General features: G+C 42.7%; 2 protein-coding genes across 7 annotated transcripts in view; one reads left to right on the top strand and one right to left on the bottom strand.

Annotated features, from left to right (window-relative positions):
- The window catches only part of LOC118511266 (probable G-protein coupled receptor CG31760), a 61,949-nt gene that overhangs the window by 28,646 nt on the left and 7,047 nt on the right, over positions 1 to 26,256 (bottom strand). For 5 of the 6 annotated variants that reach the window (XM_036054136.1, XM_036054140.1, XM_036054138.1 and 2 more), the window contains exon 3: positions 16,825 to 17,571. The gene's annotated coding sequence lies outside the window, so the exon portion shown is untranslated. The remainder of the gene's footprint in view (positions 1 to 16,824; positions 17,572 to 26,256) is intronic. The other variant, XM_036054139.1, reaches the window with a different exon arrangement.
- On the top strand, positions 3,402 to 4,066 carry LOC118511267. Its single transcript, XM_036054143.1, has 3 exons — positions 3,402 to 3,575; positions 3,667 to 3,756; positions 3,845 to 4,066. Exons 1-3 carry the CDS (start codon positions 3,501 to 3,503, stop codon positions 3,923 to 3,925), a joined length of 246 nt encoding a protein of 81 aa, XP_035910036.1. The 5' UTR covers positions 3,402 to 3,500; the 3' UTR covers positions 3,926 to 4,066.

Raw genomic sequence — 26,256 nt, 5'->3', positions numbered from 1 at the left:
ATATCCGCCGCCCTGCTGGCCTTTTTGGTCGGACCAACGCTCGCGAACGATGATCCCATCCCGGTCTTTGTGAGTACTCATGGGAAGATGGTGGCGGTGGTGCGGTTAGATTAATGCCGTCTTCGATTCCTTCCCAGTAGACACGTTCGTGTTCGCTTTGCCGGCTGCGTGGCTATCCCCGATCCTGCACCTTGGTTACCCGCTCATTCGTCCAGTGCCATGGAATAGTAAGTGGGGAAAAGGGTAAGCTTTTGGGAAATGCTACTGCTAATCTGCCAATGCTTTGCTCGCAGTTCGTGTACTCTGTGGATGCCTGCATACGACGTTCCGGCATGTACTTGACCGAACCCAAACGGGGCTGCTATATGGTGTAGTGCAGCGAAAGGTGAAAACTGACATCAGAATAAATAAGTGCTTATTATCACAACTGTCGGGTTTGTGTCATAGCTCCAGAAGAGTGAAGGGTCTCTCGCTAGCTTTCGGCAGACCCAGAGCGCCAGCTGAACAAACACAGTCCGCACGGATCTCATCAGCTCAATTGTGATAAGACACCGACACCGAGAGCTGCTCTCATGCTTTCTAACGTAAAAAAGGGGTTCTTTCCAATAATTAATTGCGTCTCTCAAGGGAACTAACCAGCAGCGATAAAGTATGGCATTGTGAGGAAAGTTCGGTTCGGTCTATCTCGTACCTCGCAGGCGCACACGATCCGCCAAGAGGTCAATAAAGTAGAACCTGCCAGTGGTAACCAACATCTTCCCGAGCCATCGATAGCGGTGGCGTGACCTGGACGTGAGCCTGAGGAAGGAAATTTATAGCGCTACTCATTCTTTCATGTCAGTTCACCGTTTGACACACACGCGCACACAATACCCGGATGATGATGGTACCGTGCGGGCCAGCGCCGTTCTTCGCTTCAGGTCTCTCAGTTTATTTATCGTTCTTCAACCACATCCGCTGTCGAAATAGTTGGGATAAAAATGGATGGTTTGCAAATGGGATCCCTCCCTAGGGTGATCCATTGCGTGTCACTGAAACGTTTGAATGGTGTACTTGACGGTTGGGACTGACGGGTTCTGTCCTCGAAACCGGCGTCTCTCATCGCTCAGCCCGAGGGAACGGAAGAGCTCGTAGAAGAAGAAGAAGAACGACGGGAACCCAACACAATGTACGCTGATGATGTACGTTGACGCACACGGACGGGCTCTTGGGTCTGGTCTACACGCGCAGCAAGATGGCGGATAGCCGAACAAGAATGGGCCGTGCTGTTTGGTAAGCGTTGATATGAAAATAATTGTGCCAAGCGCCAAAGCTCGACAAAGCCACAGTTTGCACTGTTTGAGCCTGAAACACTTAGCGGGTGAGTGTGCATGATAAAGGGAATGTTTTCCCTGGGAGGGATCTTCATTATTGCATTATCCCACCGAGAAAGTATAATTTGGTACGGAAAACTACACACACACACACTCATACGCCAGTTCTCATATCAAATTTGCCAGATTCATTCCCATCAGCATCTCGCATGGTGGTGCGCGTGAGTAGCTGCGTTTGTTCGTTCGCATGTGATTGGAAATATGAAGCCACACACCCCATCCCCATTGGGTTCAGCGCCGGAATGTAGGTTACGTCGTCACACCTTGAGCGAAGGAATTAATATCGCTGTTTTGGAAAACAGTCCAACACCCGGGGTCGAAGGTGGTATCATTATGCTCTTTCGTGTGCTTTTGATATCGGTATCGATTCGATTGGATCATCTTAGGAGGTGCCTGTGTTTATGTGTTATGATGATCACGTAATGGTAAGTTTATCTTCAACAGCAGCATTGCATAACGCACCGGGTGTCGGCCGTTTTAGTGATCTTTACCCCTCTTTAAATACCCAAAGGAATATAGGGAAAAAAATATTTCTACTAATTTGGTAGAAATAGCTAAAAGAAAAGTGGTGCTAGAAATTCAAAGGCGAAGCGAAAAATTGAAAAATATCGGACATACATAGTTTTACATGAATACAGATAGTCGATAACCTAGAGTGCGTATTTGCGCCTAAAGTTATACTTGATAGTTCGGATTTTAATTCCTCAAGTTGACCATTTTTCAAATGCAGTATATATTCGGCTATTTGATGACGATTAAGAAAGCTTCTACGACCTTGGTATAAAAAACTAGTATTTTTTACAGTGCCGTTAGCATTCTGTCGACGGATAATAACTTAGGTGTACGCGCCTCAAAGTATGCTACACCAATTTGTTTTAAATCAATCAACATCTTACGTGGGTGCGATATCTGTGTTTAACTTTAGGCTTCGTTAACCCAAATATAAGGTATCTGCTTTAGGGCATGCAGATGGATATGCAGAGAATTTAAACCTAGTTTGGACCAGCTGTCGGCTTATTTAGAATACTTGTTGCTATTAGTTTGAATGTCTGGATGTAGTAAGGCAAAATTGGAGCGGGAGACTGGTGTTGTTCAGGGTTTCCGTGGCTTTTTTTAACCCGTTGCTGGATAGTCGGTCTTGCGTTCCAGGCGGCGTTCCAAATGGGATTTGGTTCCCGATCCTCTTGTGTGAAGGCCGGCGCCGCTCACGCCTCGGCAAAATTAATGTTATTTTTTAGCGTGTGTCTCTTCTTTCTGATTCAGTGAAATTTTAAAACGACAAAGGAAATGGAATTGAATAATAAGGAACTGAACTATATGATATAGACGACGGTACTGACGATTTTGAAGTACTCGAATCTGTTTTGAACTGCTCGATCTATGATAATGAACTATGGGCCACCTGGATATACAGTTGCGCACCCACCAGCGAAATGTGGAGAGCACTCTTTCTGTTATAACTTCCGCTGATGTTGCTCGTATTCCTTATCAGTGTTTAGCTTATAAAAAACGTCAAACATCAGTAGGAAACATTTATGAATGAATACTTGATACGTTCTTGAAAATAGTTGCCTGTAAGTTGGAACAAAATTCGGCAAAAAACGAATTCATAGTACGGAATACTTCAAGATTCTCCGTGCATCAATTTCCATCTATACGGTCTTGCTTCTAGAGCAAACACCTCTTCGTTCTTAAAATAACTCCATTATAGCTCAAGGACAGATATGGTCAATCACGTTTCGCTTGGACCAATGATTCATGCGTGACAAAGCATACCCCTACGATGCCCCATTCCGTTGCATCGCTAGAGCTACCTTCAATCTCCATCTCCACACAATCTGCTTACTTTCTTTTCTTATGTCCCCGTGCTGTGTGCAAAAATCCCCGGTCTGCTGTACAATAACCACGCGCTCTTCCACGGGCGCAAGATAAAAAGCTTCCCCCCGGCTCGATGTGAATCCCCTTTTTTAGCGCTCGCAACCGGGTGCAACATTTAACCGGTGCGTTCGGAGATAAATGCCGTATAAAAAGAGTCGCGTCCGGTTCGGTTTCCTGTCAGTGCACACACAGGTTTTGATTCGAGCCGGTAGGTTTGCTGCGCGTATAGCTATCAGTCCCCGTCCGAACATGAAGCAAGTGTGCATTGTTCTGGCCGTGCTGCTCTGTACGGCAGCCGTCGCGGACGCCATGGTGTTTACCTACGTGAGTTGAGCAGCAACCGTGCTTGCAGCAATCGCAGACACACACCGGTCCCACTTATTCGCTTCCTTTCCACGATTGTACCTTTCTGCAGGCGTCCACGTGTGCGAGATGTAAGAGCATTGGAGCGCGCTACTGTGGCTACGGGTACGTCAGCCGGAAGGGAGTCTCATGCGACGGACAGGTAGGCTTGGTTAAGTGCTGGTTTTTTTTGCACAAAAACGCAATGGAAAGTAAACACTGCTCTGAACGGGGTTTTTTTTTTTGTGCAGACGGCCATCAATAGCTGTGAGGACTGCAAGCGAAGGCTGGGCCGCTGTTCGTCCTCGTTCATTACGGAGTGCTTCTTGTGAGCGCGTCGAGCCGTCGAATCACACCGGAAGAAGAAGGTGGCGTCCGTGTGCAGTTTGCCGCTCGCGGATGGCTGGTTTGATTTTAACGCTAAGCTTTTATTATTTAAATATGAGAAATAAATCTATTTTTATGTAAGCAAATGTCCTTTTTGTTCGAACTTTAAGCACAAAAAAAATTGTGGCTGAAGAGTACGTTAAATGGAACATTCCAAACAACAACCCAAACACACGTGGTGGATGCCTTTTTGCTGTGCAAAACCTAACGGAAAGACCTAAATTGTCTCATTCAGGGAGCTCTTACTCCCATCTGTACGGCGATAATGTCGCTGTTCAAATGTCAAACTAACATTTACACTGGGTGCGGGTGAACTCATTACATGAAAGCTTCTGACTTTGCTTTGATGTTGGTCTTTAGAAAGAGTTTCTGGGGTTTTCTTCTTTTTGTCTTCACACGGATCGGGGAATTCTGTGAATGAGGCCGTGGCTTTATATGTGACAGCTGTGTATGACTTGTGACATTTTAAGCGGATGGCTGTTCATGCAGAACGTGACAGGCTATATAGATCGGTCAGTTTTGAGTATAGAAAAATGGTTATTATATCAGTTGGAAGGAATTTTATACAAAAAATGTAAGAAAAGGATTTTTGTGAGATAAAAATCGCGCGCTTGTACACAACAGCTATATCGACTTCAGCAGCCAATTTTTCCAGGCAGGTTTACTAATCAAAAATTGTAAGTGTCCTCAGCTGTACTTTGAACGACATCGTTATGCTTAAAGTTGGATTAGGAGTTAATGAGATATAATAATTCCTGCAGGTAAAGTGTCCCATCGTCGTGGAACCTGTCATTTTTCTTCCTGCAGAACTTTAAACCTGCTGTTCCGTCCAATTAACCCTCAGTTCCATTCAAAAACTTCCTGGAAGCAACAACAACAGCCAAAAAAAAAAGCCGAAATTTTAAGCTACATTTCACCAGCCCCGTACCGTACCGTATCCGTAGCATCGAACTTATCATTTATCACTTCGGTCGATGAAAAGCGTGTCAAAACAGCTTCGCCAGCTCGATTCACTTAATCTTCTCGCTTTAAAGCTAATTGAGGGCTAATCGCTCTCGAAAAGTAGGGAGGGTGGGAAAAAGGTTTCAGGCACGACGCGACAAACGAAACGCGCCAAAAATGAGTTCCGGAGCTGGAACACGGTGAAAAGCAGCAAAAAGGAACGCGAAAGAAACCAGTGCTACCGAAATCAACCATTGAGCAAAACCGTCGAGCAACATTAAAAACATAAATTGCACTTGAGCGGCAAAAGCTTACCTCGCTCGCACCCGTTGTCGGGGCGCGTGCTCTACCGGTTTTGATAGGTCATTCACAAACATCATCATCATCATCATTCGTCGTCATCCGTCGTCGCCGTCTTTGGCGGAATGAAAAGTTCATTAACGCGGAAAATCTATTCCCCCGAGATGATGCTTCAGTGAATGCTTGCCACGGTGCTTGTTGTCATGAGGATTAGATTTTTGCCCCTGCCATTCCTTGCTCCCACTGCAGCAGCAGTGAGTATTCTTTTTTTTAGCTGAATGTCTGTCGGTATACATTGTACGAGTTGGGCAACTGTGAATAAGTGCTGAAGAAGGTCCTTCGCGTTGAGGGTGTGCGCGAAAGTGCCGTGCCCACCGTTATGTTACGGGGAAAAAGCAAGGGCGGGTGGTTTTTTGCTTCCTCTGCAAGGGGAGAGGCTTTAGCTCTGCAGTTGAACAAGTTTTGTGCACCTTCGAATATGTTTCTTTGAAGCAGCCCATAGAGAGTCTGTCTGGAGATGTTTCTGGAGGTGCTTCAAGCGATGGGGACTGTGTGTGTGTATACGAACGAACATTGCATAATTGCCACTTTCGTTGGGTACGTTTTGTCATTGAGCCATTGATGGAACAATCCGTCCGAGGCGGTTGTAGCAGAAGCGGTGAGATATCCGACCGCCCCGGAAAAGTAATAACGCTGGTCAAGAGCAGTCATTTTGCTGTACGAGCTGTATGCTTGCGTGTGTGCGAGAGCAACACAAACAGTTGGCCTTTTGCCAGGCTCAGGCGAGAAAAGGGACGAGTTAAAGTGGGACCCGTTATTGGAAAAAGAAACTTTTCCCCTTCGGGAAGTTCCAAGGAGGACATCCCCAAGTGAGCATCGGAGAGTATCAAAAACATCCCAGGAAAACGGAGAGGTCTTGGAAGTAGCTCTACGGTGAAGGATGTAGCAGTATAGCTATCGGGTATTCGGGATGGGTCGTTGTGTTGATCGTGTCCTTTGTGGTTTTTTTTTTGTTGCCGCCCGTCTGTTCGCCATCATCAATCGAAGTCTCAAATGGGGAAAGGAAGATGCGGGTCTTCTTACCGAGCGGTGCGCCATCTGCTGCTTTGCTATTATCGATTATTCTTGGTTCTTTTTTTTGTTTGCTTGCGCAAGGTATAGAACCTTCACCCGGGGATCACTGACCAGTGCCATCAAATCGAACATCATCAAACATTTGGGGCGAGTGTCGCGCTAGAACGTGACGCGTCAGCAATAACGGAAAACGACAACGGTCTTGCGGAGGGCTAGCAGCCGGATGGTGGCTGGATTACTCGCAACAAAACAATGCGGAAGAAGGTATCATGCAAAGAAACAGGCTCGAGTGGATAAAGAAGCTTTATCCCAGCGTTCCAGGGGCGTCAGGGACATTTCCGGTCGTTTGATGCGTGACCTTGAACATTATGGAGCTTGATGGTGCTTGGGAGCAGATTTGCTCTCGAGAGGTAAGGCTCGGGCATTAACCGGCGAAGGATTGTTTACCGAATGGATCGGATGAGTGTGCCGGAGATGGAGGACAGTATTTAACACCTCACTGTGGGCACTATGGATGGTTGGGAAAAACATTTTCAAAATTTGGCATATTATTGGCATGGATTTTTATGGAGCAGGAGATAAGACTAATGACAAAATTATGTTTGAGACAACCATTTTACCTATCTTCTGGATAGTGATATTCGAAATTGTCTTCCTTATCGTTGACGCTAGGAAACTCACTGTCAAAAACTAGGGATAATTTGTGTTTTGATTAGAATCAGACATGATTATTAGTACGAGGGTTATCATCGTTAAAGTTCATCTACTTTTTGAGTTTTTGAGTTACTCAATTGTTTAATGGTCCATAAGATTTAAAATTTAAGCCATCAGTTCTTTAGTCAATAACAACATATTTAAAATTTAAAAACATTGAACTGATTACCCAGCAATGGGTAAAATTGATTCTTGGAAGCCAGAAATAGCAGGCCAAAACTTCTCGAAATTGTAGTGCTCGAAGGAAGAAGAATGTTCTTAATATTCTCAGGCGTTCAATAATAAATACGCTGACAACTTTTTCATGCCTCTTCAAAAGAAGTAGATTACCTAGTATCTACTTGCGACAGACAGGTAAGACGGAGATAGATTTGGGACATAAAGACATTCAAGTCGGACAGTTTAAAGAAGTCATAAAATGCTGAAAGTACTCTTAAAACGTTATCCCTTTAGCTGTGGCTTGTGTGACGAATAGGAAGGTAAAGAGATGAGAGCTATCGTGCAGCTGTTGTGAAGGGGCATAAAACAGGAATAGAAGCATTGAAGATGAAAAGAATTCTTACCACATGCAGTATCAAAACTTCAAAAGGATCGAGCGCGAGAAGAGTACAGCGATGCTCGACAACGAGGGTATCACGAACCGGTAATGACGGTAAGCTTCCAGAGTAACCTTTCACCCTAGAGCCTGTCCTTGGCAGTATGATTCGAATTATTTTTATAAAAAATATGAATCTCTAACCTAGCGGATCAGGATATTAGAGGCTAGGGTTACGAGGTTTACGATACCGTCTAGAGACCTAAAGTTTTATCTGGTGTGTTGATTAGGACCTCGCCGTGATCTTTAAATACCTTTTGAGCAAGAAATGTGACTCGACGTAGTGCTCGATGAAGAAGAATTCCAAACGATCTTACCAGAATAAGGATCGAATGAGATGACGGTTAGAAGGCAATAGCTGAAGTCCATTGGAAAGATAATAAACGGAAAAAGAATTAATGCACGTTTTCGGCAACCATCAGGTTGGGAGCAAAATGCTGCAAAAAACAAATAATGATCGTGAGAGATAATGGACGAACAATAGCTATGGACAACAGGCTACCAGGCTATGGAAAGGGCCTCAACCCTTTCTACATTGAGGGACACCGGACCATAATTGAAACCCTTTACGATCTGAACGCGATTCACTTAGCAAACTAAACTAGGACTAGTTGAAGGCAAGGGAACATTTTATGCCTTTATTGTTTAGCCTTTTAGGCAGACTTTAATTTATAATAAAATAATAAACAAACAAATAAATAAATGAATAAATAATAATAAATAAATATATAACTAAATAAATAAATAAATAAATGAACAAATAAATAAATAAATAAATAAATAAATAAATAAATAAATAAATAAATAAATAAATAAATAAATACATAACTGTTTGAGTAAATAAAACAAACACAAATTATAAGTTATGAAAGACAACATTGCGATTATTGAGACTTTGACAAACTTTGAGAATAAATTTAAGTTTTCAGTTATGTTAGTTAGGTGATTGAACTCGTATAACAAATTGTTAAAATATACCAGCCAATTAAACACACCTCTCGATATCGAACCTTTTCCCAGTGTGCGACCGTCCCCACTAAACCTGGGGCAAGTAATAACGATGATCCTACCAATCGCAGTGTCATTCGGGGTCAAACTACCCCACAAATCAAATATGGCGTGTTACCGACAGATTCACCCAGATCAGCATCTTTTCGCCTAATGGTCTTTCACGCGAAATTGAGAAATCTATCGAAGAGTTCTCGAGGGATTTACGCCACACCCGTACATCGAACGGTCTGCATATCAACGGTGGCTTGACCACCTTGATAATACGCTCCAATGCTGTATGGCACGTGTATCCACCCCCCCCACCCCCCCAAGAGCTTCATCCAGGACAGGCTATCTGGATTTTCTTCGGCCGAGGTCAACTAATTTCGGAACGCACTGTCCTTGCCGTTAAACTTGAACGACCCCAGAGAAAGCTTAAGCTTGTGCCGGGCTGTGTGGTTTAGCGGTTTTCCCATTTGGGGAGCTTCCGGAAAAGAAGTTATACAACAGTTGGTGCTACTGCTGCTGCTGTGTCTGTGAATTGAATGTATTTTAACGATGGGTATGTGCAATTGCGGGATTTGCTTTTCCAGATGGAATATTCTGGCTTGTCATTCTACCGGTAGAGCTTTACATTCGTACACTCGATTGGCGCCTGGGTAACACGCTGCCTGGCTTGCTCTATCTTGTTCGTGTGTATGTGTGTAGGAAAAGCGCACCTCCCGCGTACACCATTGGCGCAAGGTGTGCCGCCAGTTGCTGAGCATAAATCTTTTTATTCAATTTCGACCCAGGATTCGACGGCGATACCGATTTCATTCCCACAAGGTTTTTCCCTTTTTTTTGTCGCCAAGAAAAGGAGCAGACAAAATCAAAGATTACCCACACAGCCAGACATCCCATACCCACCCATTCGATGAAACTCGATCTCGAACTTTTTCCAAGATGGAAAATCGGAAACGCTCCGCCCTGCCCAGCCGGAATAAAAAAGAATTCCCCGATTCAATATATTCATGCGACGTGTAATATTCAATGTGTGATTCCGGTGCCTGCCAAACCGTGCATTTTTATTGCGAAGCGCTTTCCGGTGAGGTGAGCATTTTGTACATCTTCTTCTTTTTTTTTTTTGGCGCCGAGCATAGTATGGAAGCTACAACAGGCAGTAGCAGCTAAGGCGATGCTCTCGTTGGGTTGTGTAGGTCAAATAGTCAACAAGCCTACAATGGAGGGGGGGTTGATTTCTGGTTTGAGTTTGGTGGGTCTATCTCTAGATTTTTCTTCTACAGGATGAAAAGAAACCACTTTCTCTCTCTCTCTCTCTCTCTCTCTCTCGTCCATTTTGCGTACAATTCAACATCGGTGCGTGATTTATGTTGAAAGCCTTCACACGGAAAACTACCGACCGGCGCGCTTTCCCAACGCACCCCTAACACATTCTTTCGCTACCAAAAAAGGGATCGTGTTGAAAAGCTGGGATTATTGTTAACCTGGGCTCGATGCTGCTCGATCCTTCCAACGAGCTTGTGCCAGCTACTACATGCAAAATCTAGACACAAAACAGACCCAAGCGCTTGATAGGTATTGTGACCCAAAACGAATAGAAGGAGGGGGGGGGGGAGTGGAAGAAAAATCTTCCCAGGGATAAATTCCCTCACAGTCTGGCTCCCGAGAGCTTATTGTAAAATCAATGTAGCTTGTTTTTTTTTGTTGTTGTTGCTCAATTTCGGCTACTACAGTTGATAACGTTATCATCGGAAAGGGTTATGCATGGTTCAGCTGTGTAAGGCGGGATACCATCAAAGCAGGGATATTGATTCGAAATTGAAAACCCAGAGAGCCAAAGGTTGGGAAGGTGTTATTCCGTTGTATCGTTACAGCATTCTGGAAGATTGCGGTCCGAGGACATGTGTAATGATATTCATTTTGGGTATAATGACACTTCTTGGAAAGCGGTTTAGTGTTTGCCCAGTGATGTAGTTGTGATCGCTGCATCAGGTCGCTTTGAAATTGTTCCAGGATTGCTATTAAATTCCAAAAGCTTATCGTTATCAAGTATATAGTCGATCAAACTGTTAGGGTTAAAAAAATTAAGGAGAAATCTAGTGAGAAGTTTCCTTGTGCATAACTTCATCAGGAACTAAACGGTACGGCACGTTAAACGCTAAGAGTTGGACGAATTTAACGGCAGACTGTTATTGCAAACTTTTCGTCGTTTCCCATCGACTCGTTCAAGCTTGAAGCTCAAGAATTTGCATCGCCATTGATTCCCTCACGTTTTTTGAGTAGCGTTATCTGAGGAGCACCATGATAGTTTCTTCTGATGAAAGACCTTGGATTTGGGATTTGCGATCCTCGTCATTTTGTAAATCAAATTCCGACTGTCAATTACAAACAACTTGTCGGATGATTGTTTGGAGGAATTCCAGCAATCCAAATGTGGGACTTTAAACTAGAAAAGAAATCTTCATTTATCAAAACTAATGTGAAGAGTACCGTTCCCTACCGTAGATCTTCATTTGATGATTTATGATATTATGTGCTGTCCTTGTAGATAACGAACCTTAAGTACAGAGAATGAGTTGGATGTTGAAACTTGAAATGAACATTTATCTCCCCAAAACCCTTGAAGCGATAGTAACCTCAGTCTCGTTTGTAGACGTGGTTCGTTCAGATAGAAGCGCTTCATTGCTGTTCGAAATTTTAAGCTTATCGTATGTCTCGAATCCTTCCCTCCTTTGGCACCAATACCTTCTCGGCCTGCTATTTCTGGCCCTCAGTGACTTGATTTAACCCCTAGCGCGGTAGTCAAGTGCTACGTACGGTAAGGCAGACTAGATGGGATTTGAACCCCGGTCCTGCCTTGTGAAGACCGGCACCGTTATCGCCACCGGACCGCCCCAGGTCTCGAATGATATTATGTATTTCTTAGTGTCTTCAAACGATGTTTAGTATCTTGATTAGTTACTCTCATTAGGGAGCCGCAAGACAAACCTTTTGCCCTCCAAAGTTAGTTAACAAGTTGTTTATACTTATTTTCTATTTTATTTTATTTTTGCCCATGAAGCTCTTCTAACTAGGTTCTACAAGTGTTCATGTACTGCTTTGAAGGATGCAGGACTCAAGACTCAGACTTCTTCGAATTATGGAGAGGTTTTAGAGAACACAAAATTGTAATGGCCGTATGACAGAGCGAAGGGGTTTTACAACCCTGGACTGTTGCTTGTTTGCATGGACAAAACTTGAGCTAAGCGTTACATTTGCTTTGAGATTTTTCCAAGTCCGAGCCTCCAGAAATGGGTAACCAAAAACTAGAATTTGATAACCAACAACACCGCCAAGGTCTATCAAGTGAAGAGCCTACCCACATTCATTAATCTTTCTAAAATGACACTAATGGATCATACGGTAGTGGAGTGGAGTGTTTGCTTGTGACATGTCCAGTTTTTCCTGGTTTACAAACCCCATCCACCAGACGAAAAAAAGGCGAGAAGCATTTGTCATGAATGTTTGCCCGTTCATCCTTTTGGACATCTGTTTCCAACAAACAGCAAGCGCAACGCTTTGTTTCGTGGAAAACCGTCTCCCTTGTGTGATGAAAATCATTTACCCCGTCTCCGAAAAAGAACATGAAAATTTCCATCTCGCTGCATCCTAAAATTCTACAGAAAATTAATCATTGAACTGAAGGCTGACAGAGGGATGCAAGCCACCCACCGCACGGCTGTGACAGCAACAAAATGGCACCAGAATTCGATGCCCACACACACACCTGATGAATCGCTACAAAACGGTAGCAGAACATCGAAAATCGGTTTTCCATTGTGAACGGGAACCGTTTTTTTTTCGCTTATTGTAACCAAACCGGTAGGTGTCCTTGGAGAGTGAATCTCTTTGACTGGTTTGTTTCGTTCCGCTCCCCCCCTTTTTTTGCTGCTCATTTTGTCGGTTTTATATCTCTACACAATTTCCATGTAAAATTCAGCAGAACAAGATACTAACAATGCCACGTTCTACCGCACCGTTGCGAGCTTCCAGTTTTGTTCAGTTTTTGTTCGGAAATTGTAATCCTGATAATTTTGTTTACATGGGACACCGCTGTCAGATTGGCGCGTTCGGTAGGAGCTGCCACGGGCGTGATCGCAGCACCAACCGATCCGGTGGAAGTGGGACCGTGCAAAAAAAAAAAGGAGCCGGAAGCATGAAACATTTTGTTGTTTGATTTTGCGTTATGTCCTTCCGGTGGGACGAGCACGATGGCTGCGTGAGGAGTGTATGTAATTGAGTGGTACGCCAAGTTAGGAATGGATCGTTGCGGTAGGTAGTTCCGGGTAAAAAATTGAGACCAGAAAAAAACGTGTTGCTCTGAATATGGCATAGAACTGTAGAAAAAAGACAATCGTGTTTAACAATTTCAAACAATTTTTAAGAATTTAAATTTTGATAAAAAATGTGCAATATTTAGCTAAATACAAAAACAGAAGCAAATAAAGTAATTTACCAATATTTGATCCCATTTTTTTAAATCGGAAAAAAGCTCTTGTGAGCTCGTTTGGTAATGCTTTATATCACATTATTGCTGGAACACTATTCCACGCAAAGCTTCTCAGCTAGAACAAACTTCCAAACAGAACTGTTTGATTTATGTTTATTGTTGAAGCAGGAATAGTAGCATAGAGCGAGAGAGAGAGAGAGAAAGAGAGAGAGAGAGAGAGAGAGGGAGAGAAAAAAGGTAGAACAGTAATCTATTGTCCTTTGCTCTATGCTCTACACCGAAAAGCACTTTGCAAGGGTGTGGTGGTTGTTTATTTTTGTTTCCTACTCACACACACACAGCTATACCACACTCCCTATCGCCTCACCCATACATTCCGCCTGCTTTACATTATTTACAAAACGCATCAGCGCAAAAGTGAATTTTTGGGCATAAATTATGCATTCCACGGTCGTACGCATTTGACCGCAGAATGTTAATTCTCCAGCGAGGCGAGGAAAATGGCCGGGCATGCAAGGAAGAGGGGGGTCAAATCCGATTTAGGCGCAACAGCGGTCACACAATTAATGCTCCCCAGATGACCGAACCGTTAAGAAATCCCAGTTACGCGAGACGAAAAAAAAGGAGCGCAAAAGCATGGCGATGAAAAAGACCGAGAAAGCAGTTTGCTGAGGACAAATTAGGACGGCCGGTCCGGTAGAGCTGGGAAAATTGTTCCGTACAGTGTGTATTGTCTTGTTGTTCACTGCTTTTTCTTGTACAGTCGCTTCATTTCTCGAGCATTTATGGGACGCAACAGCGAGCTTGTGATCCTTGACATTAAAGATGCTGTTCTGGCGCAGGGAAATGGACCAGTTTTAAAGGTCAGTTGTGTGTGTGTGTCCTTTGCTGTGCTGGCTTCAAATTTAATGCTTATTCATTGCGGTGTTTTCTTTGTTACCGAATGCAAAGTCCAATAAACTGCGACTCGTAAATGTAAAATGCTCATTCCTTGTCTTGTTCTAGAAAGAAGCTGTGGGCGCAAGTTGCAAATCATCTTGAAGTGGATGAGAGATGGCAAATCTAGTTTGTAAATCGAGTTTGGATCTGTTAAATATTCTATGAGCTGTGGCAAAAATTCACAGGCAAATTCTTTAAATTACAAATGTTTAAATGAGATAAGCAAATTCAAATTTTAATTTAAGTTTAATGGAAGAGACCGTTTTTAAAATACTTTAATGATCTAATGTTGTAGGGTAGCTCAAGAGCTACCTTGAGGCCATTTCTCAATAAACTCTCTTAAAAAAAGGCTCTTTTTTAAGTGTAGCACAGCATTCTCCAAAAATGTTCACCCTTACTTTGTTCTTATTATGAAACACAGCCCTCACTGTGAAGTCACAGGGTACCCTGACCTCAATATGAGCACTGTGAATAATGGGCACAAAATAGATTCGAGATCTCAACTGTTTTGAATATTTTACTCAGATAGGTACCTCTATCTTTACAAAATAACTCTGTACTCACTAGGTAGTGCTTCTTACTCTTCGAATTTATCGCATCGTCAGCGAGCGTGGAGATACCAACAGACCTCAACACTTAAAAGTAAGAGAGCTGTTCAGTTTGTATGATAAAGGAAAAGGTTTGCGCCTGATCGTTATGCAAAGTGTAGCCAAATGTGTTACTTGACTAATATTTATCCTAATACGCCTGATGGTAGGCAATAGGAAATATGTGTATTTGTCGTAAACATCAGATATTCGATAATTGCGATTAGGAAAGCTGTAGACATTTAATTTTAACCTTTCTAAACCATTCAACTAAAGAATCGGGTTGAAGCCATATTTCGGCATTCCGACCTTCTCGTTCTCCGGTGTGTTTAGTGTGACCTTCCTTTCTTCCCTTACTCAAGCCTTCCCCGGCGTGACCACCTTAAACGTGGACCTTAAAAATCCCTCCCCCCATATCGATAAGGTTCAACGATCGCTATTGTGCTCTTTCCAGTATAAGATCCCTATTGCCACCAAGGGTTCTTATCACCTTCCCCTTCCTTTCTCATCTAAAATCCACGGAGTAGGCCGTACTCTTGCAAGACCAGTTACATTTTTCTCTAGCAAAAGAGTTACCTCATACATCACTAATGTCTCATATCGGCAGTAATCGAACCAAACGTGGAATGAGTCGCAATGCAGTTACATCACTTAATTGGCCCTGGTTACTTTAGTTGGATTGCAAAACTAGATTCCAACTTCTTGGGGACTATTGCTTTGAAGCCAAGAGATGGTCTGGTTTGGACTGGTGTTAATAGCTAAACTTTAAGAATATTCAATAGATAGTGAGTTACAGATACTGCATTCTTCTGTCACTGAGAAATCTATGCACCAATTTTTCCTCTCCAAAATTGAGCCCTATTTCTCAACCATCACGTTGCAGCTAATTGTGATCGATCGCTGAAGATCCCATGATGTTAGTTAGGCTCAAACGATTCATGAGGACGAAGCAAACATTTTGTTTTTAATCAAATTTTAAATGTTATTAACAATCGATTTCGATTTTTTGTAAATTGTGATGCTGGTTAACTCTGACTTAGATTTAGATGTAAATCGAGCAGTTAGGGTGTTCTGAACTTTCTAGGAAACCTTTAAATATTTTTAGGACATAAATACGTAAGCAGGTAAATAGTGAAGATAATAAAAAATTAAAATAACTGCCCAAACTGCTGTTATCAAAGTTTTAGTACAAATAAACTTAATTACCTATCATTAGCGAATCATACTTCCATTGGCACAAAGGTGCTTAGTAGAGCATACAATTTCATTGCCTTGATGGAAGCTACAAAAAGTTAGACAAAAATCGTTTATATTCCTTGAATGCTTTCCGAGATTTTAAAAGCAACTGCATAAAACGTTCAAAACAGTTATAAAAAACCTCAATCACCTCCTCCTTATGAAAAAAAGAAACGATTCACAAAGCGGATCGTAAAATGTGTACACTTGAAAGAAAATTAAACGTCATGGGAAGAAATCGAAAACGGTTTGTCCCCACCCTACTGCAAGTCGGTAACTTTACGGCCTTCTTTATGTGGTAAGATAGAATCTAAATTTTAACGACGCGCACGACGCGCCGGGATGGTAGAGGCAGCAGCAGCGGTGTGCACCAAATGTGACACATTTTTCCACTTCACGAAGCTGCCGTCAGTGTTACCGGCGCTGATTTGAAGCTATTTGAACCGGCGAGGCAAGGGAAACCTCCCGTACCAAAGAGCAGAGCATAGCGCGAAGCTAAGACGTAGAGTATAATTTATTTGAAAACATTTTCAGCCACCGTTTCGTGTTGTTGTCGCACCGGCGGGAGTCGAGCGAACATTTGATCAAAGCAAGCGAAACAGTTGGCTGCGTACGTTAGCAAAGCGAATCGGGTGGCTGCGTACGACAATGCTGTCACCAGGCAGAGCCACACACAACACCGGGGAAAAAGAAAGTTTTTTGATAGACTGCTTTAACTTTTCATCATTTATTCGGGTGCACTGTGAACCCAATTAATTTGCCTCCATTTTGAGCGAGAAAAAGCAATTACGAAGAGAAGGGAAAGAAAGGAGGCAGCAGCAGGGCATCACAATGAATATTTTTTGGAGCACAATTTAATTCCAAAGAAAGTAGCAAACTCCAAGCTTAACCGTCTGTAAAATGAAGGTGTACAAAATATAAATGGAGCTTTCTTTAGAGTGTAGCGTCATCGGCCCCTCGGTGCGTACTACTTACACTCATGTCCACGGGATGTCTAGTAGCTGATCTGACGTTCCGTTCGAGCGCATGTTCCTTTATCGCTCAGCAGGAAAAAGCGACGAACGGCCCTCTGGTGGGTGTTTTATGCGAGGGTTTTGGCGAGGGTATGATTTATTCTTCTTTCTCGCTTCGCCGACGCTTTTCAACAGCTTAGCGTGATCCACGTGAAAGCATCCACTTTCCGCCGTCGCTTCCTCAAACTGCTTTCCTTAATTGCACACCTCTAACCCGTTTTTTTTGCGGGCCAACTTCCTTACTGAAAACAGGCTTCCCTTTCACGGTTGGCAAAAGTTTCTGTTGCTCACTGTCACTTCCTGGCGGTGGTGCGATTTAATTGTTTGCTCAATTACACCTCGCATTACACAGGACGCAACCGGATGGTAAATATGCATTTCACTTTATCCTTGCACCACAAGAAAGCATACAGCACACATACACACGCACACACCTTACGCAAACACACGCGTATGGTTATTACATAAACTTATAGGACACGGCCAGACACACAAGCCTCATCGGTCGTTAGAAGGTGCTAGGACGAGCTAAAAGCGGGTTGAAGAATGAGGTTAAATGCGCGGCAAGACGTTACGGCAAGTTGGCAAATACTGGCTCGGTGAAGCACTGATTCGGTGGGTTTCGGTTATGATTTAAGCGTCGGTCGTGGCTTTTAGGACATTTTGTTTTTTGTTGGGTTTCGTTAGTAACACTGATTTTGCTACGGCTCTGGAAAGAGACAGAAAGAGAGGGATATCGTTATAATTTATTTTAGTGATATTTTCTGCATGACATATTGTAGCATTTTTGTACGGTTTTTAATTTAGCAAATAAGTTATTTAAAAAAGTTACAAAAAAATAAAGTTACAAAAATTATCATAAAAAATATAGCAAAAAATATCCCTTATTTTGTTAAAAAAATATATCTTAACTCTTTAGAACAATTGATTTTTTTTTTGAATGAAAAACAAAACCTGTTGTCGACTAATCAACTATTTAGTAAATTTATCAAAACAAACCAGATAATAAGACTGATAAAGAAATTATTCATTAGAAACTTAAATTTGATAAAAATTGAATAACTTCAATACATATTTTCAAATGGTATAGCTCATGGAATAATTCAAAACATCCATAAAAATCTATAAAAAAATTTAAATAAAAATCATAAATTGAAAAATTACCCTGAATGATGATAAAACAAAGATAAAGAAAAAACCTTCTCTATCATTGCACGCAGAACAAATCACATCATAATACTACAATTATCCAATCGCAAAAATGTAAATATTCATACAAATTAAGCTAACAATAGGTGATTTTTGGGTCAAATGTAAAACAGTGTTAAAGTGTAATAAATTGTTAGAAATAAATTAACAGAATGTGAAACAGAATATGATTTTAATGCAAACAAGAAATAATGAGTTCTTAAGTAAATTGAAATAAAAAAGAAAAATTAAATAAATCAATAAAGCAACATACAAAACAATACGATCACGGAGCGTCATTCTGAAACGTAAAGAAGTAAAACATAAAAAAATTATAAAGGTTACCGATCAGTGAAAGACAAACATAAAAATCATAATAAAATAACATTCCTTATAATTAAAAAAAAACAATGATGCAGTCGAAGTTAGTGGCTGAAAGCTAACAAAATACAAGGAAATTACTGTTATGAATGAATGTAAAAAACATGACATATTGAGAAGATATTGTAGCAAAATTATAAGTATAAAAAATAATTAAAACTGTTCAGATAAATAAAAAACACAAAGCAAAAAGCTCCACCCCTTTAAATCCAATAAAAACAACGACAAAACAAATTCATGGGTAGGTGTTACTAAGCGCAACCTATTAATAAATAATTTCTCTGGAAAAATCTTGCTACAAATAGCGGGACAAAGTGCAAACAAAGTGGACAATTTTAACCCACAACCTTCATCAGTGTTTGCTCGGGCAGAGGTGGCAGAGGAATTAACAATTCCCCAACCCCTTAAACAACCAATGTCTGTTATGACGCTTTGCTACGCCGTTTCATCACGTCCCGTGTCACGTTCTATTTCGGGCGTGGAAAATGGTTGCTGTGCTTGCTGCTGGCTGTGTTGGGTATTAAAAATGTCCCGGTTTCCCTCGGTACCGATACGGATTCGTAGAATTCGATCTTGATGGAGTAAAGTCCAGCTGCACTTTTGCTGAAGGACAAACCAATTGTCAGGTGTACTGGCACGTCGATCAATTCCAATCGTGCCAGCCGGCCTTGCAGCGCGGTCGGTACAGCAATCGCAATTAAATGGTGCTTTTTCTTGGTCCGGTCGGGATAATGTTTTGATAGGCAAGGGACCTCTTCTTTCGGCTCACGCCAGACGGGGATAATAAATTGTGTGACAGGGCAGAGATTAATTAGGTTAATGAAAGGAGCATTTCGGGACGGACACCGGTGGGCAAAATGAGAGATTGAAAATTTTCATTTTCCAACCCCTCCCCTCCATTTGCCCAGTAGATTCCCGGCCGGGTGATAGTGTTTTAATGAGGCAGGCACTTAATGGCATTCATTCATTCGGAGAGCGCGCGCGTGGGATGTTATTGAATTCACGGATCGAACGGACCGGACCCGGATGGTTCCGAGAAAAACGGAATGCCTTTCATTGATTGCTGCTCGTGTGTGGTTGTTTTCGTTCCTTTAAAAAGGAACTAGACTGTAGTGCTTCTCCATCGGGTAAGGGAGGATAATGTGGCAGTTTAAAAATTCATCGAAAAGTATCGATGCACTGACGCAGCTTTCGTGTTAATTTGTGTCATTGAATTTTATTTTAATTTCGTTCTGATAACGTGGAATGAACAGTGAAACGAGCTTGTGGTAGATGTACAAAATAGCATGAGTATAGGTAGGAAGCATTTTCAGCAGAAGTCATTAACAATCACATAAATGATACTTATAGAGGGAAAAACTGCTTTAACTGTTATATGGTGAGGTGCTAGATGCAAAGACTAATATTATTCAGCACGAAGTTTGAATTTTAATCTCAACCAATTACTCCACGTGCACGTACCCCTTCAGGTATGTAATGTTAAATTTTGAATCACCAGCCATCCCCTACGAAAGATTCAAAATTTTTGGGATGCTCCAGTTAATTGGGCGGCCAAGACTAAGAAGCGTAACTATTTCCTAACGGCGAACGAAATTAATTCCAAAGTTAGTAGCTGCATACCTTCATGCTTGCTACGTGCGCTCAAAACGGAATCCAGAAAATTGGCCCATGGTTAACGCTGGACATAGTTTTTCAAGAGTTTCCCAACATATAATGTTGGAAATAATGTTCAAAGCCACGATAGAAAATGAAAATTAGTATGGCTTATTATGGTTGAAATCAACTACAATTTTTATTAATTTTATCCACAAAATTTCCCATTTTTTTCAAAAAAATTCTTAAAACAACGCAAGAATCCTGAACATGCTTCTCAGAGGCAGTGGTGCAACAAGGACTGCCGGACGATTTTTGGCTTGTATTGCAGCATAGGCCAATGTAAAAGAATCCTACGAAATAAGGTAAGGAATGCTACAGGACCACAAACAGCCCGTTTTAACATTATTGTAGAACAACTTGTTGATCAGTTCAGAGTAGTCTGCCTTCATAAAGGAATGAAGTCCATTCCATCTTCACGTCCATCTTCTAACCTTTGAACGCAACCCAGCCACATATCTTAAGGTCAGTCGAGAGCTTATTATTTTCTGGCCTGGCTTGGCTCGCAACTTAATCGTTATAATCTTGGGATTAATCTAGAAAGAGTTCCATGAAATAAATTTACCTGTGTGGCTATTGGAAGCATCAATACTGGACGCACCTTAGTCAAAGCATAGGTTTATCATTCGTAGTTATGTTATCAATTGAAGTAAGCTAGAAGCATTACCGTATTTTTTACTTTTCTTTTTTCGATTATCGAATCGAACTTAGAACGTTACGGATAGCGCTAAATCTTCGTAGAGATCATTTTTGGCAAGTGCTAGTTAACGTGTCTGAACGAGATCCAAAAAAAAAAACATCCGTTCGAGCGATAGCAGACGGACCGAAATCACCATGCCGCCAGGCATATCCTGTCCTACCCGGAGAGCAGACCGATTGCAACGGATGAAGATCATAAAGATAGCGATCCCTTACGTACCTGATGTTTTATGATCCGAACGATCCTTTACATAATACCTTCTCCTTATATACTTTCCATCCCTATCCTCCAACCAAACCGAAACACTTTAGAAACAAAATCACTCTTAGCCTGACCGTCGTAGAAGATAGAAGCTTTCGTCTTTCTCAACTTCTTAAAAATTCGATGTCGCAGTTCCGCTAACACGCGCAATCCTTAGATCTCGACTGGAGGACTTGAGGACCATTTTGTAGAGACTTTCTGTTCTGATAAACAGTACTTAAATGATATTTTAAACTCAAGGTTAGCTCTTTGTGTATGTTTTGGGCGATCAGCAAGCAATCGTTGACTCTGCAAAAAAAGTAATAACACTGTTTGAACATTCTGAAGTTATAGTAATTAGTCAGAACCAGCAATATGTTTAACACAGGTTGTCCTTATATTAAAACCTTAAAGTTTACTTATTTACTCTAGGTGTCAACAATTGTACAGTGGCTCCCTCTATGGGAAAATTATGTTAGTATACTTGAATACTTAAGTTATGCCGCTATCCCGAAGGGTCGTTTTCTGCCCGTGTAGAACACAATTAGGCCAAGCCATGGAACTCGAACGTTGATGCAAGCCTTTTTTGTCCAAGTGTTAATTGTGATACAACGACATCTTCGTTACTAATACTTCTACTTTGTTTTTAGACATCTTACACGAAACGCGTCTGTTTCGTAATGCCAAACCGATGTAATTCTTCAAGAAAAAAAAAACGAAAAAACGAACACCCGCCTCATGTCGGAAGCAAAAATCATTTACCACATTTCGCACACATCACCAGCACCAGGGATTAACCTCGCACCGTTAACCGCCACCAAACTTTCCCAATTAGCCGTTCGCACGCGCTTTAGCGACCCCAGTACTGGGGAGATGGAGGCCATAATAATTTTCACATTTCGTTTCGGCCCATGTGCATACAGTCTGGCCCAACAGTCAGCGGCGCGCTAATGAGACCATACGAACACCATCGTTCCGTGCCCTGAAATGATCGTCCCCGATTGCCATTCGAAATCACAGAAACGCCTAAGTGAATTCCAATGGGTACTCAATGCCGGGAGCCGATCAGTTGATTAGGCGTGGAATTTGCGATAAAACACACACACACACACACACACATTCTCCAGGGTGTTCAACTGGCAAAGGCTGCAGAAGTCTGTTCGCTTCGCTCTCTTCTTTACCGCTGGCCTGGTAATGGTGGTGTATGTGCCAGCTAATCTCGAAGGACTGATTGCAAACTGATGATTAGCGGATAAACTCCCCAACGGGCTGCCCGGGCGGCGAATGGGGAGCAAGGCAGATGGTTTTATTTCCTACCATACTCGGCCTCGGTTCGCAGCTCCGAAAGTAGGCCACCCTTCGGCATCGATTGGCATTAGCATCGGGATGCACTAGCAGAGTGTCCCTACGGTGAAGAGACCCTCTTCTGTCACCATCATCAGATTAATTTCATTCCCCAATCAAAAAGGGACCAACGAAAAAAGAAAAAAGGACACGAGGAACTGTCAGACATCGAGTTAACAAGGAAAAAAGGGTCCTCCACCGTTCGTTGTCCTCTCGCACCGGTGGTGACACCGTAAATCCTATCCCTTTCCACCGACCGCTGGCCGCATGCTTGGCCGGGAGAAACATTGAGTGGCCGCCGAACCGCCGAGATGACACTTGTTAAAGTGAAACTAAGCAAGTGTGTTTTCCCTGCGTTGGGTCGACCGAACTGTACACGAAAACAGACAAGAAAAACCCGCTCGCTGCAGCTAGTGTTGCGGCGGGCCGTCGATCCTGGCGAAGGAGGTCGGGGTTTTTATTTCTTCTTGGGTTTCCATCCGGATTTCTTTTTTTGTTCCCGCACGAGATCGGTATCGGCATGCCGAACGGATTGGATTCCGGGCAGGAATCGAGGGCTTTTTTTCTCTCTCTTGCTTTGGGTTTTCCCGCGTTCCATTCTCGTTACCGTCAAGTAAATTGAGACAATAGCCTGCACACAGGGACAGCGTACACAAGCTCGCCAAGCTCGTACCAGCAGGAAATAGGAAACTTCAGCCGGTGGAAAATGGCCGCTAGCACCACTGCCCGGATGACGTCCCATGGAGGGAAAGCCATCGTTGCTAGTAATGGTGGAGGTTCTCAATCGCACGCTCTCTTTCTCTCCTATTCAGTCTTTGTCCTACACTTCAGCGTTTTAATAGCTTTTTCCTCCCAAAGCCTCCCCCAACACAAGCTATACACCCGACACCGTCTACAGGGGGGGGGAAAAAACGTGAAGTGGAAAAATGTTTCAATCAACCGTGGAATGCCCCGTGGTGTGGGGGACGCTGGTTTGGAGTGAAATAAAATACGTTCGAAAAGCATAAGTCAACGCAACGGCATTACATAAGCGCGATCCTTTGTCATCGACGAAAGTTGTCGTCAACCCGGCCGACCGCCCACGTCCGCTGCCACTACCTCCGGGACGGCGATGTCGGCCATTTTATTCGAGGATCTGGGGAGTGAGCTGGAACTTTCATTGGACAAATTTGTTAAATTTCTCGCACCACCAGCAGTACGAGAAAACACGGTGAGTAAATCGGCCCAAAATGGCCCCAACCACGCACCTCCCAAACCCCCCGTTCCTTCCGAGTTTTCTCCGGGCTAAAGTTGAGAATTCACTTTTTCTTCATTCAAGGTTTTCCCGGCCCTGTTTTCCTTCAGGAGTGATCACACTGCCACCGGTTATCGGTTACAGTTAGCCTTGGCCTTATGCCAACCTGGCCTACCCGGTGACGTGGCTTTGTGTTGGGGTATTGTTACGTTCACTGTGTGGGTGTGCGCGCTTGTCGATTGAGGGAATAGCGGTGGTTTTTGTCATCTCAATAATACCCGGAACGAGCCCATTTAAGGTACACCAATACAGAATAAAATCACTGAAGGGTTTGCTAAGGGGGAAATATTGAATCTTTCTTGGCTTGGTAGTTGAATTACGAATAACTAAAGAAAAAACGTCTTTCAGATAGGCGTAATTTTCGCTTGATTATACACCTTTTTTAGTAGATCTTGCACGAACAATCGTCCGGCTCATCGGTTATCGTTTTCGTGATTATTAGGCTGCGTACGTAAACTCTAACGGCTGCGTACATCCATGCGCCGGCTGTCAAGCGATCAGCGTTGCGTTTGCAGTAGATGTTAACAGTAGTGGAAAAAAAAGGTTTGCTAAACCTATTTCTCTAGTCGGTATAAGTATTGCTTGAGTGCTGAAATTACAATATTGCTGTTGTCAGATAAAGTTAGATTTTTTTTCTTAAATACATTTTTTGAGGATTTTAGCGACCAAAAAGCTCTCAAGACAGAATGTGTAATGTACGCTTTGAATTATCTTAAAAAAAATAATTTTGTGAAAGGTGACAACAAAGCTACTCATTTCAACAGACAACGTATAAGAGACAAGAGACAAGAGTATAATAATTTAGAGCTATGATTAGATCAATAATTTTATAAATAAAAAACAATTTAATCTTTGTCGAGGGACGTTCCCGGTGGTAGATACGACAACGGGGCCGGTATTCACACGGCAGGACCGGGGTTCAAAACTCATCTGGGCCGTTCCACCCCACGACTAACTTTCCAACTATGCGGTATCAATCAGTCTAGTAAGCCAGAAATGGCAGGCATGACCCTAAGAGCTCGTTACCTAAGCGTTACCTAGCGTTACCTAAACGAGTATAAAAAACCTAGCAAGCTTTCAATAAAGACATGCAAGCATGAATAAAAATGAACGCAAATTATCTGCCCGCTTCCCTATCTAATCATATTATAAATTAATCGTAAAATATGTTTGAAGTCAGCAGCTGCTCACCACACCGAAACCACCATTACTCAAACGGCATCTTGAAAATATCAATTAGAAATGCTGTGTTCATGTGTCGTTTCGCAAATAGCTCCGTTTGTTTGGCAGAAGGGGGCGGAAAGCAGCGGTGACAAATCGCAGATTTCACACTGCCACACAGCGTACGAATGGCGCTTCCATGCTGCATGTTTAATTATGTTGCTGAAGCGAAGCAGAGCCACCATGCTCCATCATGAACCCAGGAATTACGGTACAGTCGCGTCCCATATCCGAGCCATTGTCACTGGCTGACAAATTCCCTTCACGCTTCCTTCCCGCAGCGCTCGGCTTTCGGTGCTACACATTCGGCAGGATGGATTTTTGAGTAATTAATGGAGTAATTTCAATTAAACGCACCTTTTTAATGAGAATACAGGACGCCGCCTTCCGGGCTTCATTCAATCCTGGGTGCCAATTTAATTTATTTCAATTTGATTCTGTTTTAATCTGATGCCGGCTGTATCGGAAACTGTCAGGCCGTGCAAGATGGTTCACACACACACAGGGTGTGAGTGAGTTTTTTATTTGTCGATGGGGGCCTTTTTTATGCTGCGAGTGTAATGAGATAATGGCGAGAGTGCTGAATTTCAGTTGGCATATGTATGGTGTCCAAGCAAATTAAGGATTTCGAGGGTGATACTTGTTGCATGGCTTATCCCTTTTTGCAATGAGATAGAATGTATTGGTTTTTGGTAGAAATCAAACGTCGGAGAAGCAAACTGACACATTCTTTTAAGATCATCGTACATGGTAGGATGGCAAATAAAATCTTCAATTTTATTTAAATTGAGAATTTCAGTGAATGACCAGATTTTATGAAATTTATGGACAGAAGAAATCCAAAAACAAGATAGGAAAAAAATCTGCATGGTCATGGGATGGGATGGCCTGTTCCTATGGAGCACGCCTAAGAGACAAGGCCTGGTGTCCAATCCGTATCCAGGAGACTCGGTCCATAGCTGCCCTCCTCCTCCATCAGGTCTGACTCCGCTTGGTCCAGCCAACGAGCTCGCTGCCCTCCTCTACGCCTCGTGCCGAACGGGTCGCTGGGCATAAGTCCGGCATCCTCATCACGTGCCCTAACCAGAGTATCCGGCTTTGGCAACCGTCAGGATGTCTGCATCGCCGAACAGCTCAACTAGCTCGTGATTCATCCTCCTTCTCCACACGCCAAAGAAAGTCCCGAGCACTCGAACGCTCGAAAATGGCGAGTGCTTTGGAGTCCTCCGCCAGCATAGTCCAGGACTCGTGCCCGTAAAGGACTACCGGCCGTATCTGTGTGCAATATATGGCACATTTCGTGCGTTGTAGGAGTCTTTTGAACCTCAGGAGCAGGCACGATTCCCCGGAACAATGCGCCTTCGGATTTCGCT

This window comes from Anopheles stephensi, chromosome 3 (genome assembly GCF_013141755.1).
Source record: "Anopheles stephensi strain Indian chromosome 3, UCI_ANSTEP_V1.0, whole genome shotgun sequence".
Classification (NCBI taxonomy): domain Eukaryota; kingdom Metazoa; phylum Arthropoda; class Insecta; order Diptera; family Culicidae; genus Anopheles; species Anopheles stephensi.
Note: the sequence above shows the minus strand (reverse complement) of the source record. Positions and strands in the feature narration are given on the sequence as shown.

Bases quoted from the DNA above. Each gene is read 5' to 3' on its own strand.
- LOC118511267 (XM_036054143.1), top strand. From the start codon at position 3,501: ATGAAGCAAGTGTGCATTGTTCTGGCCGTGCTGCTCTGTACGGCAGCC. The intron at 3,576-3,666 runs GTGAGTTGAGCA...ACCTTTCTGCAG, and splicing joins ACGCCATGGTGTTTACCTAC to GCGTCCACGTGTGCGAGATG. The intron at 3,757-3,844 runs GTAGGCTTGGTT...TTTTTTGTGCAG, and splicing joins GAGTCTCATGCGACGGACAG to ACGGCCATCAATAGCTGTGA.